General features: G+C 45.7%; 1 protein-coding gene across 1 annotated transcript; it reads left to right on the forward strand.

The window, feature by feature from the left end:
* Positions 1-434: 434 nt before the first annotated feature.
* SIVA1 (SIVA1 apoptosis inducing factor) lies at positions 435-3870 on the forward strand. The gene is made up of 4 exons (XM_054026403.1): positions 435-690; positions 1208-1414; positions 1926-2082; positions 3637-3870. The coding sequence occupies exons 1-4, from the start codon at positions 573-575 to the stop codon at positions 3692-3694; spliced, it is 540 nt and encodes a 179-aa protein (XP_053882378.1). The 5' UTR covers positions 435-572; the 3' UTR covers positions 3695-3870.
* Positions 3871-17330: the final 13460 nt, after the last annotated feature.

Genomic DNA, 17330 nt, shown 5'->3' on the forward strand with positions numbered 1-17330 from the left:
GGAGTCCTAGCACCTAGCTCTACCCACTAGGTTCCCTGACCCCCCCAGACCAGAACCCAGGAGTCCTGGCACCTAGCTCTACCCACTAGGTTCCCTGACACCCCCAGACCAGAACCCAGGAGTCCTAGCACCTAGCTCTACCCACTAGGTTCCCTGACCCCCCCAGACCAGAACCCAGGAGTCCTGGCACCTAGCTCTACCCATTAGGCCCCCTGACCCCCCCGACACAGCAGAGCACCCAGGAGTCCTGGCTCCCAGCCCCCACGACCCTCCCGTTGCGCCTTCCCCTTCCGGGCCGGGCCACTCAGCAGACCAGCCCCCCCCACTCCATTTCGCAATCCGCTAGTGAGCCCCGCCCCATCCCCTCTGCCGCTGCCTGTCCGCCCCCTCCCGCTCGCCCCCAGTCCCTTCCCTTGATTGGCCGGGAGTTTGGTGACGTCGGCGGTCAGGGCCGGGTTCGGGCGATCGCGGCTGCAGGCTCGCTCGGCCTCAGACAGGTTCCTCCGCGGCGCGTCCCTGCGGGGTGGCGGAGCGCGGCGGCGCCCGCGGTGTCCCCCCGCCGCCGGGCCGGGATGCCGAAGCGCTCCTGCCCCTTCGGGGACACGGCCCCGCTGCAGCTGAAAACCCGCGTGGGGCTGCGGGAGCTGAGCCGGGGCGCCCTGGGCGAGAAGTACCGGCGGGAGCTCTTCGGTGCGGGCCCGGGCGCGGGCGGGGAGCGCGCGGGGCGGGTTATAGCGCCCCCACGGCTGCCCCGGGCGGGAGTCCCCGCGGGGCGGGGCGGGCTTGTGTTGCTCCGGCAGGCGGGGATTGCGGGGCCTGGGTCTGGCCCGGGGGGCGGCGGCCCCAGCTCGTCCCGGGTTGGTGAGGTTGGAGGCCAGCCCCGTGGGGGGCGTGATGGGGGCGTCAGGCGGTAACGTCCTGATGGCAGCCGAGGTTGAGAGTCAAAAAGCTGCAGCTGTCAGCGTCCCCTGGCAACATGTGCCCAGGAAGCGTCCTTCGTGCCAACTCCTAGCCCCGCCAGCGCGTTTCCTACCCCGCCCAGCCCTAGGGAAGCGGGTCTTCTGTGGCTTTCCATGCCTAAGGCGAAATCGACACTGACCCTTTGCAAACTCCTCCTCCCAGGCCTAGCATGAGTTCCCAGTGTGCCCCTCTATAGGGCTGTCCTTAACGTGCCCCTCTTCTTCCCATCCCTGTTGCTGTCTCCCAGAGAAGACCAAGGAGCTACTCTTCCGCGGTGCCCAGGCCTACATGGATAGCATGTGGAAGGGAAACACAGCAGGGACCTGCACAGTCGCCGACTTTCCAGGGGCACTTAAAGATGCACAGGAAACTTGTGCAAGGGACAGTTGGAACGGACAAATGCTCATTGGGCAAGATGGAAAACTACTGAGGCATTCCCAAGCAATGGAGAAGAGTAAGTGGCATCTAGCTAATTATTTGTTACATCAGCAGGTATCTGCAATATCGTTGATGGATCAGCAGCATAGGGAAGTGGACTTCATTAGTCTCCTTCAGTGAATGCACAGAACGTACCTTTTTCTACTAGAGTTGCTTAGCTATTGCTAATGAAATATTTAGTAGATGTCATGTAGCTCCCTTTTTGTTTAAAATATAATTGATTTAAGAACAGAGATCCTCATAATCAGTTTATAAATTAAATATAATCTGCTTGATAATCTAGGTGTGGCATGCCACAAGTCTGTCTTTAATGAAACTTAATAGGTGGGCTATGTTTTGTGCTGACACCCCCAGACCAGAACAATAATGCACTTTAGCTGTCAAAATTTCCAACACCACCAATGCAACTGCAGTCATAACGTCAATATGGAGGTAATATACTATCCTGAACCTTGTAGAACTTTAAACATCTGATGCTCAAATCTCCTGTCCTGGTATAAGAATCTAAAAACGTATTTCTAAAACAGCTCCACCAGCGGGAGTTTCCAAAGCTTGTTCCTCCTGCATAAGAACTGTTGACATCAAAGAAGCTTGCACACAGTGTGATCGTTTCGTATGCCAGAGTTGCAGCAAACTCTGCAAGTGCTGTAATGCTGTTGCCTGTTCCTTGTGTTCGATTATCGAGTAAGTGCCTCATGCAGCTTTTTAGAATATACTATTTCAATAAGGGAAAGGATGCGGTATGCATTAGATTGTGATGGTCCATTCATATGCTGTGCCTTCACATACTGTATCTCTGGGGTGGGCAAACTATGGCCTGCGGGACTGTCCCAGTCCGGGCCCCTGAGCTTCTGGCCTGGGAGGCTAGCCCCCGCCCCCTCCCCTGCTGTCCCCCTGCCCCCGCAGCCTCAGCTCGCTTGCTCCACCACTGGCACAATGCTTTGGGCGGCGGGACTGTGAGCTCCTTGGGCAATGCAGCTGCAGAGCCCGGCCTGACCCGGTGCTCTGTGCAGCGTGGTGGCGGCGGTAGCATGGCCTGACTCCAGGAGGGCGGCGCGGCTGTAGCACTGCCAGCCATCAGCCCTCCAGGCAGCGCGGTAAGGGGGCAGGGAGCATGGGGGGTTGGATAGAGGGCAGGGGAGTTTGGGGCGGTGGTCAGGGGGCGAGGGTGTGGATGGTGGTCGACGGGGATGGACACGAGGTTGAATGGGGGCGGGGGTGGTTGGATGGGGCAGGGGTGCTGGTGGGGCCATCAGGAATGAGAGGAGGGGTTAGATGGGGCAGCTGGGGCCCAGGGGCAGTCAGGGGACAGGGAGCGGGGGTGTGTGGATGGGGCAGGGGTCCCAAAGGGGCCATCAGGGAACAGGGGGAGTTGGATGGGGCAAGAGTCCCGGGGGGGGGGGGGGGGTGAGAAGAGGCAGATAGGAGGTGGAGGCTGGGCCACGACCCCTTCCCCTAATCGGCCCTCCATACAATTTACGAAACCCAATGCGGCCCTCAGGCCAAAAATTTTGCCCGCCCCTGCTGTATCTTCATGTTGTACGCAAGTGATCCTGAAACTTTCAGGGGCATGTAGTTTTGTCATTAAACTATCTGAAATAGGAAAGGATATTGTGTATGACGTAATCTACTCTTACTGTAAGTGACTCAGCTTTCTATCCAAATGTTCTGGGAGGTGAGAAATGCATGTTTCATCTCATAGCTCTGTAGAGCTATAGAAGGAATACATACTTGTGAAATAGCTGGAAAGAATTTACAGCACCATTAGTGTTGCTCTAATGCAGTGGCTCTCAAACGGTGGATTGGGACCCCCATTTTAATGGGGTCGCTAGGGCTGGCTTAGACTTGCTTGGTGTTCAGCCCTGTGCCCCAGCCATATTGCCCGGAGCCAAAGCCTGAGGGTTTCAGCCCTGGGTGGTAGGGCTCAGGTTACAAACTCCCCACCGCCTGGGGCTGAAGCCCTTGAGCTTCAGCTTTTGCCCCCCTGCAGGGGGGGGCTTGGGTGGGATCAGCCTTTTGTCCCCCCCCCCCCCCCCGGGGTCATGTAGTATTTTTTTGTTGTCAGAGGGGGGTCGCAGTGCAATGAAGTTTGAGAACCCCTGAAATGGTGTAAGTCTTACTTCTTTCAGGAGTCTTTTGTTTATGGTGAGTTTTGAAGAAAGGAGTGGAAGCTTTATACTGTGTCGAAAATAGCATACACTCAATTGACATGTGACTGTTTGTTTGTTTCTCTTCTAGTTACAGTGATACTGGCGAGCAAGTTCTCTGCAATGGCTGCTCAATGTTTGAAGCCTGAAACTCTTAATGAACTATCAATACATCTTTATGGCTAAGATATCAAGTGCCATGAAGAACATGTTTATATCTGGATATCTGACCCTTCTAGTGTGTGGAATTAACAATGGGATTTCTATGCATTTTTTATGTGATATTTTTTTAATACTGTAGCTAAATAAACTTTTGTACATGTTTCGAAGAGACTTCTGAATTACTGATGCTGTTATCTGAGGCTACAGTTACCTTCAAGGACTATCTTGAGCTGGGTTCTACTGACCTAGATGAGCATGTTTCCCAGCACTAACACATTTTGTGTCTGTTCAGTGGTTGCTATCTTTGGATACTGATTTATGGGTCAAAATAATATCAATTGGTGGTAGTGCTTTTTCATAGGGGGATGGCATTGTTCTAGACACACAACCTTTCATCTGCGAGGTCTAAGCTCAGGCACTTGTCCTAGGTCACGCACAGGGCTGGTGCAAGGAAGTTTCGCCTAGGGTGCAAAACTTTCACCTTGCGCCCCACCCTCCCACCCCGCGGCAGCTCCCCCCTTCTGCCCTGAGGCGCACGCCCCCCCACAGCAGATTCCCGCCCCCCGGGGAGCCGTGCGGCAGCTCCCCACCCCCAGCTCGCCTCTGCTCCGCCTCCTCCCTGAGCACACCGCCCCCGCTCTAATTCTCCTCCCCTCTCCTCCAAACAGGCAATTGGCGCCGCAAGCCTGGGACACGGGAGAAGTGGGACTGCGACCACACGCTTGGGAAGGGGGCGTAGCAGAGATGAGCTGCCGAGGGGAGGAGCGATGTCTGGGGGGGGAGGGTGCCACAGGGCTCCCCACCCCAGTTCATCTCTGCTACGCCCCCTACCCGAGCACGCTGCTCCTGCCGGCAATCACAATAATCGCATAGAGCGGCCGCTGTGCTGGGAGAGGGAGTCTGAGCCGCACGTGTCAGCGCGCCGCTGGCAGCCCAGCCCAGGAACGCTGTAAAAAAAAAAAAAAAAAAAAAAAAAATTGGGGGCACTGCTTTTTGGCACCCCCAAATCTTGGCGCCCTAGGCAACCGCCTAGTTTGCCTTAATGGTAGCCCTGGCCCTGGTCACATAGCTCAAAGCAGAGAAGGGAGTAGAATTTGACTCCCAATATGATCTGACTTGTAAACATTCTCTCCCAAACACATTATTGGCTGCCTGAATCCTCATGGGTCCTTCTAGCATAACCTTGATCTAGAAAAGATGCATACATCGTACCCTCCTTTGGAGTACACATCAGAAATCGAATTATTCAATAAGCAGCTTTGTATGTAACTATATCTGGACATTAAGCTTTCAGAGTTGCTGAAAGCCTTTCCACGCTGCAGTCTTTCGCTGACACTTGTAGCTACATACTGCAGTGTGGGTGCAGCTTGCTTTTCACTGCTGACACCAGTGTGTAGTGTAGCCTGTGTTGCCTTCTAGCTTCATTTCACCCCACTGAGTTGGCCTCACAGAATTCACCTTTTCAAAACAAAAAAGTAGATGGTTAAGATAAAGGAGATCACCAACGGTAGTAACCTAAGTTTCTTGTCCCTGAGACCCTTAATGTGCAGTAAAGAAAGGGTATCTGGAAGTAAGGCAAGGATCTAAAGTGAAATCCTGACACTTCGTCTTTCACAGAAAACAAACTCCTTCCCCTGCAGTGTGATGTAGGAAAATTGTAATGTATTCTTTAAAGGGCGTGGGTGAGCTGGTGGGAACATGTGCTGTTGACCTACTGGCCCCATGGAGCTCAGGACAAGTAATACAGCCTTGGAGACTATTCTACTGTTGAGGCCCATCACTGGAAACTGCAATGCAGCCTTACAGCTGAGGAATGGGGCAGAGCTGCTGTAAAGGCACAGAGCCTCAATGTAGCCAGCTTGGAATACTTGTAGTACATAAGTGAACCCCGCATTCTCTTTGGCAGGGGCAAACCCATCATAGAATGAGTGGAGAACTTGGAGATTTTCTTTTCTACAGGCCCCTTGTGCAGGCTTTCACATGGGAGTGGCTAATCAAGCCCTATCTCAGTAAAAATGGTGTATAAAGGGAAAATCTGGTTATGCTGTACACTGATTTTCTTTGGGATTGTTCAGCAAGTTTGCAGGGCACACTATGCTTTGGATATTGTGTTAACTGCTTCTCACTTACGCTGAAGCAAATCAGTTATCCTACTATAAACAAATTACAAGCACAATCCAAAGGCTTTAGAAAATTTTAACATGGTTCATTGGATAGTAAATAAGAGCCTTAATTCAAATGGCAGGGGTGCTTTAGGATGGTTTCTGTGCTTTTTCTTGCAAGCTGTCCTTTGAATTTTATATTTTGTGTTAGCGGAGATGAACCAAGTGACCTAACAGATCATTTATTTTTCTAGATTCTGTGATACTGTAAAGATCGACTACTTCTGTTGTACAGCATTTTGTACCTTTTGCATTGTGTAGAGGTCAGTGTTTTAAAGTGGCTCAGATGTCATACAAACAAGCTGCATCGCACTTCAATTTCTGTATTGTAATGCCATTTGTGTTGCTAGCTCTAGCAATTTTAACATGAATTTTGCAATATTTGGTGTTTTTTCTTAGCGCTCCAGCTCCTGGCGTCAGATGATTATGTGAGAACCTCACCTTTTTTTTTTTTTTAAAGCAAGTTTCTTGCCCCCATGATTGCAGAAAAAAACTTGAAAAAGTGACTGTTAAAGGCTCAAAAACCTGAAAAACAAATGAAAAGACTGAAATGTATTATTTTTAAAATCTCATGATTTTGGGGGGCATTTTTGAATGCTAATTCTTGAGGTTGCAATGCTGATTTTAAATGTATTTTATTTGTTCTTCAGTTCAGTTATATATATATTTTTTCTGTTCTAGATTTAAGTGTAAATTTTTCATCCCTACCCAGTGTCAATTTAAACTGGTGGTATAGGTGGTGCAGGTTGCTTGAAGGTTTTATATAGTAGTAATATTTACTTTGTGTATGGATTTGTGCATTTGCTTTCAGCTATTTCCATAAATCTATTTTTATTCAAATGTAATGGTTGGAACTAGAAACCTATTACTACTGGTTGGTGTTTGTACTTATTTTTGTAATCTTTTAATTTCTTCCTTTTATTCATTCTCTGAGAGGAATGCCAATGCAGGTGTTCGGCCAGATCTTCAGCTGGTAAAACAGCATAGCTACATTAAAATCAGTGGCGCTATGCCAGGTTATACCAGATGAGAATCTGGCCCACTATGAATGGAATAGACTTTTTTTCCACTGAAATATTAAACATGTTCAAATTCACCTGTTGATCTATCATAAATAAATAGGCTCTTTCAACAACATTTGGTAGCAGTAAAATGTTTAAAAATGCTCCCATTATTTTCAGACCACTTAATGACTTACGCCCTGATTCTTTAATGTGGTCTAAGTGGATCTAGCCTTGTGCCCACTCCATTGACTGCAGTGGGGTTCCCTGCAAGCACAAAGGTCCAACCACACTTCTCTGATTGGAAGATTGGGGCCTATGATTTAAATTTTAAAAAGTTTCCAATATTTGAATAAATAGACGTGCATAATAGCAAATGCCCACTGTGCTAAAACTAGTTTTAGAATATAGCCACAAGGTGGCATTGCCTTGCAAGTTTTGCATAAATTCTTAATCAACATTCTGTTTTGTTTTGTTTTTCCAAATTGTGGCAGCTGGATGGAGGCAATCAAGTCATGATTGGGTCAACAGCCTTAGTTTGTAAAAACATGCTTTTACAAAACCTACAGTAAGACCAATAGAAAGGTTTCCAGGAACTTAAAAAAATAAAAATAAATAAATAAAGTCAGTGGGGAGATAGTTAGTTAGTTAGTTATTTAGCAAACATTCCTTTGCAGTATTAACTTTGAGGGGACTACTCGTGTAAACAACTTTAAGCACATGCTTAGGTATTTTGCTGGATAAGGCTGGAGTGCTCATGTTAAAATTTTAGTATGCTGTCATTTGTCCTAGCCCAGGGGTAGGCAATGTTCGGCACGCGGCTCGCCAGGGTAAGCATCGCTCGCCCGCGCCGCTTCTCACTGCCTCCATTGGCCCAGGACGGCGAACCGCAGCCAGTGGGGGCCGCGATCGGCCAAACCTGCCGCCTCAGCAGGTAAATAAAACTGGCTCGGCCCGCCAGGGTGCTTACCCTGGCGAGTCGTGTGCCGAACGTTGCTGACCCCTGTCCTAGCCCATGCTAGTCCATTTTATAAGCCTGTTGTGCCCACTCTCTTACAAGCAGATTATTCATGTGCTATGGTTTTGATTTCTTTCCATAATACTAAGATAGTTTAAGACCACAAATTAGATTCAGAAGTAGAGCTGGACAGGAAATGGTTTTCCCATTCTATGACTATGTTTGAGATTTCAATTTGCCCCCGTTTTGTATCAACATAAAACAGATCTTTTGAAAATTTTCAGAACAAAAGAAAGAAATGGCAGAGATGATTTCGCACCTCACCCCATCCCAGAATAGAGCAGGGACTTAGATGCAAGTCTTCCATATTCCATCTGAGTGCCCTAACTACCAGGCTGCTGGCTATTCTGAGGAGAGAGCTCTCTCTCTGAGTGAGTGTGAGAGAGAAATTCCACCTGGTGCCTAATTCATGTTGGACTAATAGTATAAGAAATTGAAACATAGGAAAAATGATTCAAGTGTGACTATCCTAGTGTACATTCAAACTGAGATATTGTGATCTTGTGCAAGATGATTATTTAAAAAAAAAATCTGGTTGTTGTCCTATAAATCACCTTTGTTCTGAATATGAGTAAACTTCTTTCCAGGTGGTGGTAGTTGTCAGTGTTACTGCTAATAGAGCTGCATGAAGAAACCTATTCTAGTCACTATTGGACAGATTTTCACAAGAGCTCAGCACCCAACATGCAGAACTCTTCAAATCTGATCATACCTGTCTCAGTGGAATCTATTGTGTGCTGAGCTCTTGTGAAAATCTGGTCCTGACTGTAAGATAAAAACTGAGGCAGATAATCACCATTTTTTTAAAATACACACATGGACATTAATTTTCTCTATTGTTCAGATAGCTTTGGAAATATCCAGCAGATGTGTAGGAACTGGAATTAGCCCAAGAGCCTTAGATCTTTAGTAGTTTGGTGAAAGGTTTGTTGTTGTTGGGGAGAAGAGGGCGTGTGCCTGTGTGGTTTTTTGTTTTTAAACACCAAACCATTCAGATTGATGACTGTGGTATTTCATGTTACTGAGAGAGAATTTGCATCAGCACTAGACCCTATCTTCATGTGCTCAGTCTATATTTAAACCTACCTCCAGCCGTCTTTAGTCTGGTTTTCTTAGCTCTGGGTACGTTCTTGGTAGTGGTTTATGTCTACTGAGAAATTTGCCGTTAACTACTGTTCTTATAAAATAGTACAAATTCTTATTCCATCCAGAATTTAGTGAGAAACTCTTTCCAGTAACTAAATCAGCATTATTGTATTACAGTGCATCTTTCGTAGGCTGCATAGCAACTGAGAACTCTGTAGCTGAATTGATGCTGGTACAAACCCAAAGGGCCAGATCTTCAGCTGCTGTAATTAAGTGCAAATACACACTGCGTCAATGGAGCTATGTTATTTTATACCAGCCGAGGGTCTGACTCTGTTTTGGCATAAAGCTGTGATGTCATCATAATTTGTTTAATGATAACAATGGGCTTGGCTGCCTACACATCACAAACCCTTCCCCTGAAGAGTTTACAGTCTGAAAGGTCAGACAGAAGAAGCTAGGCTACATTGGAAAATCCAGGGATAGGGACGACAGTAGATTTTTTTAAAGTGGTAAACTCACTTCTTCTATCAAAGATGGTTGGGTGGTTAATGCAAGCTGTGATGTTTTAAATATCCAGGGTAAAATCCTGGCCTCGTTAAAGTCAATTGGAATTCTGCTAGTGTCTTCCTGGGGCCAGGATAATCACCCCTAAAATGTATATACCAGGATTCTACAGGAACTTCATCTACTCAGGGTGTAGTTCTATATAGTTGTTGTACAGCACAACGCAATGCTACACAGCAGTTTGGGCCAGGCAGGAAAGAATACTGTACCCAGCTGCCATGGAAGGAGGAAGACCATGCTCTCTTGGTCAAATTCTAACACACCTGCTCCTGCAACGAAGTGCCATGTGAACTTTTGTGACAGCAAGTGTGGAGACCCTCCATTTTACATGCTATTGAATGGTCAGTATCCTCATTGGCACCATGCCCCCTTGTTCAAGGGCACTGGCTCAGCACAGACCTAAAGCGAAGGTTTATTGTGTTCGCTCTCTAATAATTCTGCAGGGGCTGATTGACAACAGAGCTGGATTTGACACCATGAAGGGGTTTGCCCCCACTGGCATCACCAGTCTCTGCTGTGGGAGCAAAGATCAGCACTCCACTAGCTCTGCCCCAAGGCGGGTAGGACCGACAGGCCTGATGACAGATGCATGCTATCCGGCCCAGCAAGCCAGGCCTTGTGGTGTTTCAACTGTTGGGCCTCTGGTTTACCTATGCTTATGTGGGGTGGGGTGGGCTCAAAGAAAACACAGCTCTTACTGCCTCTGTTCTCTTTGGGGTGGGGTGGGGTGGGCTCAAAGAAAACACAGCTCTTACTGCCTCTGTTCTCTTTGGGGTGGGAGTGGAGTGGCTCCTCTATAAGTACCACACGAAGAGGGGAGCTGCACAGTTAAGAGAATAGTAGCTGAGGTGGGGAGAGGAGAGAGCATGGGTCAGACAAGATTGAAGATGAAAGCTGGGAGTGTCGGAGAGAGAGAGTGTGTGAAGTCTCAATGAGAAATGAGTCAAAAGAAGAAAAAATACCAGTATAAAACATTTAATATTATTGGGAAAACAGGCAAAGACAAAGAGTTTTTAACACAACAGTAATAAGTAACGGTTGGCTGGTCCATGTTTCTCTTCCAGTCCTCTGTATACAGGCAAGACCCAATGGGCCAGATCCGACTACATGGCAGCGGCAGCAGCTCTGGGGAGCAGGGAAAGGAACTCATACAGGCAGGGGTAATTTTCATCTGCCAGTATGAGCTCCTTTCCCTGTTTCCCAGAGGGGGCCTCACTCTGTGGAGGGAAGGCAGATGGTAGGACCAATGCCTGCCCTCTTGTGGGTTTGTTTGTTTTTTTTGCCAGACGGGGAGTTTGAGGCCACTTTGCACTGTCCTAGCATCTCTCGGTGGCAGCTCTTAGCTGCTAGAGGCTTCCACCATGGTCTGCACCTGCAGAAGCCAGCCTACATATTGTGTTATATACACACCCATGCGGTGGGTCTATACATCTGAATTCATGCTACTGTGGCTGTACTCTAGGAAAACATACCTGTGTATTTGGGACTGTAACTTTGGTGTATCTGGACCTGCAGTCTTCATCTCCCTTGCAACTGATCGGTTTCCTCACTGACTCTTTTTCCTTTCCTGGAGCCTGCGGGTTCACTGAAATTATTATTATGGAAAGGTTGCTTACAAGCACAGGGCTGTTGGCATCTGTTCTTTTTAAAGAAAACCCGAGTGACAGTTTTTTAGGTTGGAGAACCCCAGACAGTGCTATGGACATTGCAGCCGAGAGAGGGCAGGTCAAATCAGAGTGCTGCAGATTTCAAAAATGTCCTTTTTAAAATAATGACCAGCCATGTTTTGACTTCTTCTCTACTGCTAGACGAGGAAAAGGAGTGCTGAGTAGTCACGCTTCAAGCAAGGTGGTTTTATCCACAATTGCATTTTAAAAATACCCATTAGATGCTGCACTGCTAGTTTTTATTTAGGGATTGGCTAATACTATCATTAAGGTGAATTTATTATGCTGGATTCTAAATCCACCTATTGGGCATTCAGCAGCTAAACTTCTATTACATCAAAGACCCTAGGGGAAAGAAGATGTTTCTAACAGCATTAAACTTACTAGACATGTTGCTGTATAAATGTACTGTTTGGTTAGGATGAGATTCAGATACCTTCACTCTATTCACATTGGACAATAACTAGCCTCAGTGCATCTGAATTCCTTTGAAATCAAGGGGATCCCTCCACCTGCATAAATAAACCCCTTGTTCCTGTTCTCAAGGTCTAGCCTCTGCCTTATTCTCATGCTTTTCCCTCTAGTAGTCTTCTCCAGTTGCACCAAATGACCTTACAGGTCTCCTTCAAATCCTCTGATACCTCCCTCAGCTTGGACTCACCCTTATCTCTGCAGTGTCATCCCTTTTTATTATAGTGCCTACATTTTACTCTTCACATTTAGCTAATTTTTATATCTAAAAATGAATTAGGGTTGTTTGTGGCAACTGAATCATATGACAATTCCTATTGCATCCTTCCCTTGCTCTGCATTTTTATTATTCCAGTTTATGAAAATGCACCTGTTGTGATTTCTCTGCCCATGTACAAGTGCTATGAAGCCAGGTGTGGGAGCAACATTAACTAATGAACTTTGCTACCCTAGAAAGGCTTCAACCTGAACCTCAAATCCTCTTTACACTTCAAGCCAGAATGAAGAGAAAGGCCTTGCAACTGTACCTCAGGAGTCAAACTTGTACTCTGTTGGACCAAGGTCAGAAGCTAAATTTCAGAACATGAGGCCTATTCACTGAGAATACCTTGCCTCACACAGCTATGGATCTCCTGAAATACGATGAAAAAAGTGGTCTTTTCAGGTATATGGAATCCAAAAATTGTTTAAGGCCTTAGAGATCAAATTGTTATTTACAAGTGTAGTAAGAAAGCACTGAAGCCCATGTAATCCATGTAGCACACATGTAATAAGCTTCATGTATGAATCCCCACTAACCAAGCTGGCAGCCACAATCTGTGCTAGGTGAAGTTTCTAAGTAGCCTTCAGTATTAGATACAAGAAAAGAACATGGAAGGATTCGAGGCTGGAGGTGACAAAACTGGAAAAACCCACCTCTCAAAGGAAAAGTTGCAAAAATGAGCCAAGCAAAGATGGATGCTGCCTGGTTGCTCCTATCATGGCAGCTAGCTAAACATCCAGAAGCAGGCAAGGATCATACCCAATAAAAAGCAACCATAGTCCTTCAGTTGAAAATACTATGGGTGATATCTGTATCAGATCAGGATCAAATCTGTATTATTCAGATTCAACAGCAGCTAACTAGCTCCCATCTAAATCAGATGATCCAGATAAACTGTCTATTAGATTATAAAATGCTAGAGGCAGCAGTCTGTCTTCCTACTGCTAAGTGCTCTCTGCCCCCCTGACTCTAAATAAACTATACATCCTCTTCCAATATATGTGAGGGAGCTAAATACACCAGGAAAATACTCTGAATATAAAGGCAATTAAGCATGTTTGGAAATTGAATGGAACAGTATCCCTTAATTAAAACAGAGGTAGTGTACATGAAATAAGTTGAGTAATACAACAATATATATAGGATGAATGAGTCCAACACAATTAGACATTAGTCTGGACTTCTAGAAGCAGAATGAAGCAAGGTATACATATGACCTTTTCTCTCCATCAGATTTTCACGTCCACTCTAATCTATTCCACAAGGCAGTACACAAATCACTTCAATTTTGAGACAGAAACAGCAGAGAGCAATAATGTATTAATACCCTGATTCAGCAAAGCACTTGGGCACGTGCTTAAAAATCAGGGCCTAAGACAAGAAGTTTGATATCCCTCCTCCCCCGTTTTCTTTAATCATTAAACTGAATGGAGCTTTTATTGTAATTGTTGGCTTAGATTTCAAAATAGTCTAGGGGATTTAGACACTAATTTCAATGGAAGAGGTGTCTAAGTCCCAGACTGCTTTGAAAAATCACAACCATTATTATTTTGTTGAGAGCTGATAATTTGCTGAGGGCTGCACAGGAACAGAGCAGAAGCCGCTCCTGCCACAAGGATCTGACAGAAAAGGCTAAATGCAGCACCAACCCCCTAAGCAAAAAATAGTTCAGCTTTAGGGAGCTAGACATAATTTAGAAGTAACTAAAAATCATAACAGATGAGGTAAGGGCTTCCTTGTTCCTGTGAAGAACCTGACACACTTCTGTAGTCAGAGGCAATACAATAATTAACTCTTGTAAGGCAAGTGAATCATGCTTAAACAAATGCATGGATTACCATAAACACACCTGCTCAATGAAAATGGATACAACATAGTACCTGCTCTGAAAAGCTTACAATCATCTACTTCGGACAAGAATTCAAGCACAATACATGGGATGAACATGTCAAATGCAACACGATGTTGCAATATAGTCAATGAGGAGATTGACATATGAAGGCTTCATGAAAAATGGGATTTGAAGGCAGAGAGGGGTGACACTTAGCACATTGGAGATTGTTCCATGCATAGAGTAGAGCATGAAGAATTTACAAAACCGAGAGTTGGAGGAAGAGCTGATGAGCAATAAGGAGAAGATGCAGAGGACCATAGGGAGCACTGGTGGAGTGGAAGATGAAATCTGAGCAGAGTTCTGAAGCGCTGTGAAAATGACAAGGAGGGATTCTCATACTCAGAGACTCTGCTAGGCTGGAAGTCAGCAACTGATGGGTTAGTCACACCCAAAAAACCAGAGACACAACAGTCCGTGGAGAAGAGTGAGGGAGTGGAGTATAGTAATGAAATGGTTGCTCTCTGACAGAGCAACTAGTCATCAGTTCATAAGAATGCAACACATATACCATTAGACTGAGCTAAGAAATGTCTGCACCCAGCAACATTTGGGATAATAGGCTGCTTATTCACTATAGGTGCTATGTGTCCTTTTCACAATTAACCTCCCTGTTATTAAAGAAGTTGATCTAAAGGGGACAAACTTGCTTGTTTGCAATATACACCATCCGGGGGGGAGAAAGGCAAAATCTTTCTGCACGGACTGATTTCCTCAAATGAGCTTTAGTGATACACTGCTGTGAAACCTACAATGAGGTGGACCCTTCATCCTACATCCCTGCTTGTGGGGCAGAAATTTGCTTAACATATGTACCCAGTTCTTCTTCAGTTTGGCATGGGCAAGCAAAGGGCAGGATCCGCAGTCAGAGAAAAATATTCAGAATTGTTAATAGTACAAGTCTCATAGTTACTTCTTAAAATAAATACAGGTAAGCAATTCAAAGTGGCAACAAAAGGAAAATGTGTTCCAAGATAAAGCAAAAGTCACAGAGTTTAGGTAAACATGAGCGTTAGCCTTGAACCTTTAAAAGTCATGATACTCAATTTGGGGAGGAAGACATCTTGGATTCAGGTTCAGGCAGCAGGTGAGCTGTTTTCACTCTGGTTGGGAAAGGGGCAGTACCTGTGAAATGTATGGAACCTCAGTATTTGTAAGATGAGAATGTATTGGAGGGGAGGAATGGGACATTTAAGGGAGCTACTTTTCTCTCTGAGGTGCCAGTCTATAAAGTTTTGGGTGTTTGGAGACCTTCTAAATGCTGCAAGTGCCCACAGAACACAATCCTTTTTGCCCATGTTTGAAGGGAATACACTTTGGCATACGCTAATGGAATATGCTGTGGTTTTCAGTTTGCCGGTAGGAGAGTACAAAATGTGGTTTGCGTGACCCACTGGTTTCTGCCTGATCTAAAATTTATCCAACCCCGTGACATAGGCAGAAGCAAGGACAATGCACGTCTGCTTCCTTGTCAGCATTCTGAAGACCTTGTCTTGTCCTTGCTGTTGGCCTGGGGTAGGTAGAGGCCTCTGCTTCTCATTTGCAGTTGAAGTTTTTTCTCCCCTGTTTTTACTGCAGTGGTTCCCAGTCTGTGGTCTGTGAACCACTGGTGGTCTGGGGAGAGCTGTTTATTACTTATTACTTGTATTATCATAGCACCTAAGTCATGGACCAGGACTCTGCCGCACAAACAACAAAAAGACAGCCTCTAGACCAAGGAGCTTACAGTCTAAGATGAGCCAACAGATGGATACAGAGAGATCGGAGATATAAGGAAACGATGAGACAGTATTGGTCAGCATGATAGGAAGTGGTCTCAACCCACCAACAGCTGAATCGTTGTCAAGCTTTTTGTAGGCATCACTGCAAAGGAGAGTTTTAAGAAGGGATTTAAAGGAGGATAATACATAAATGTTTTGTAGATGTTTATAGTGAGTCCCTCCAAAGCATGTGGGGCAGCATGGGAGCCTGTTTGCAAATTTAACAAATGGGAGATGGAGGTTGGCCTCATGTGCCAATTGGAAGCAAAAGTTGACATCCTGATTCTAAACGAAAGACGATAGATAGGGGGAGGACAGGCCATAAAGGGGCTTGAAAGTGAAGACAAGTAGTTATGTCTGATGTGATAGAGAAGGGATGTAAAGAGAGGGTGACATGGACAAAGTGATGGGCTAGGAAAATAATCTTTGTGACAGCATTCTGAATAGATATGAGCATGGAAAGTAGCATTTGTGAAAGCCAAAGAGAAGGATGTTACAGTAGTTGAGATGATAAAAGCCTGGATGAGAGTTTTAGCTGCGTAGAAGGATGTATTTTAGGGCTGGTTTACACTACCATTTAAGTCAATGTAACTTACGTTGCTCAGGGGTGTGAAAAAGACACCCCGCCGAGCGATGCAAGTTACATTGACTTAAGCACTGTCCACACCGGCGTTACATTGGTGCGAGACACTCTCCCGCCAGCATAGCTTCCGTCTCTTGCGGAGGTGGAGTAATTATTCTGACTGGAGAGCATTCTCCTCTCAACAGAGTGCGTCTTCACCAGATGCGCTGCAGCAGCATCAGTGCAGCTACGCCGATGTAGCGCTCTAGCGTAGACTTGTCCTTTGAGACGTTATGCAGAAAGAATCTGCAAGACTATCTTGGATGTGCGGACCTAGAGAGAGGGCGGAGTCAAAGATGGGCCTACCAAGCGGGATGGCAGAGTGTTGTCCACTGTGATTGACATGCAACTGACTCGCCTTGTCTTCATCTACTAAATCATAATGAAAGTTAAAAGATGTTACATTTACATGTAAGCAAGTGTAATTGCTGTAGGGATGTTGTACAATCAGAGTCAAGATGGATGGTGTAATTGCAAATGGGAGGGGCTATGATCCATGAGACACTCTATTAAGATGCAGACCATACTATGAAAAAAATTGGTGACTGTTTTACTCTTAACACTGGCTTCATTAGTTGGTTCTTACTGATTTGCAGGGTTTTGTTGTTGTTCCGCTAAGTGGCATTTTGTGTGGTGGTATTGAAACAGAATCTATGGCCGTGGGAAACTGGCAAAACACCCCAGCACGACATAATTTTCCTCTGGAGCATCTGAGATGGATTACATTGTTTTGCTGACTCTGTGTTGCTGTATTTGAAAGGCAAGGTCTCCCTTTGGGAGGTTTAACAAATAGAAGTTATTGCAACCTATATTAGGATGAATTATATATATGTTAGCTCAGAACTTGTCACAACCTGTGGAATCATAAAACTGTAGGACTGGAAGGGACCTTCAGAGAATTGTAGGACTAGAAGGGACCTTGAAAGATCTTCTAATCCGGCACCCTGACCTGCTCTTAAAAATCTCCAATGATGGAGATTCCAACCTTCCTATTCCAATTTATTCCAGTGCTAACTATCCTGACAGGAAGTTTTTCCTAATGTCTAACCTAAACCTCCCTTGCTTCATTTTAAGCCCATTGCTTCTTGTCCTATCCTTAGAAGTTAACTAGTACAA

The sequence above is a fragment of the Malaclemys terrapin genome, chromosome 4 (assembly GCF_027887155.1).
Source record: "Malaclemys terrapin pileata isolate rMalTer1 chromosome 4, rMalTer1.hap1, whole genome shotgun sequence".
Taxonomy (NCBI): domain Eukaryota; kingdom Metazoa; phylum Chordata; order Testudines; family Emydidae; genus Malaclemys; species Malaclemys terrapin.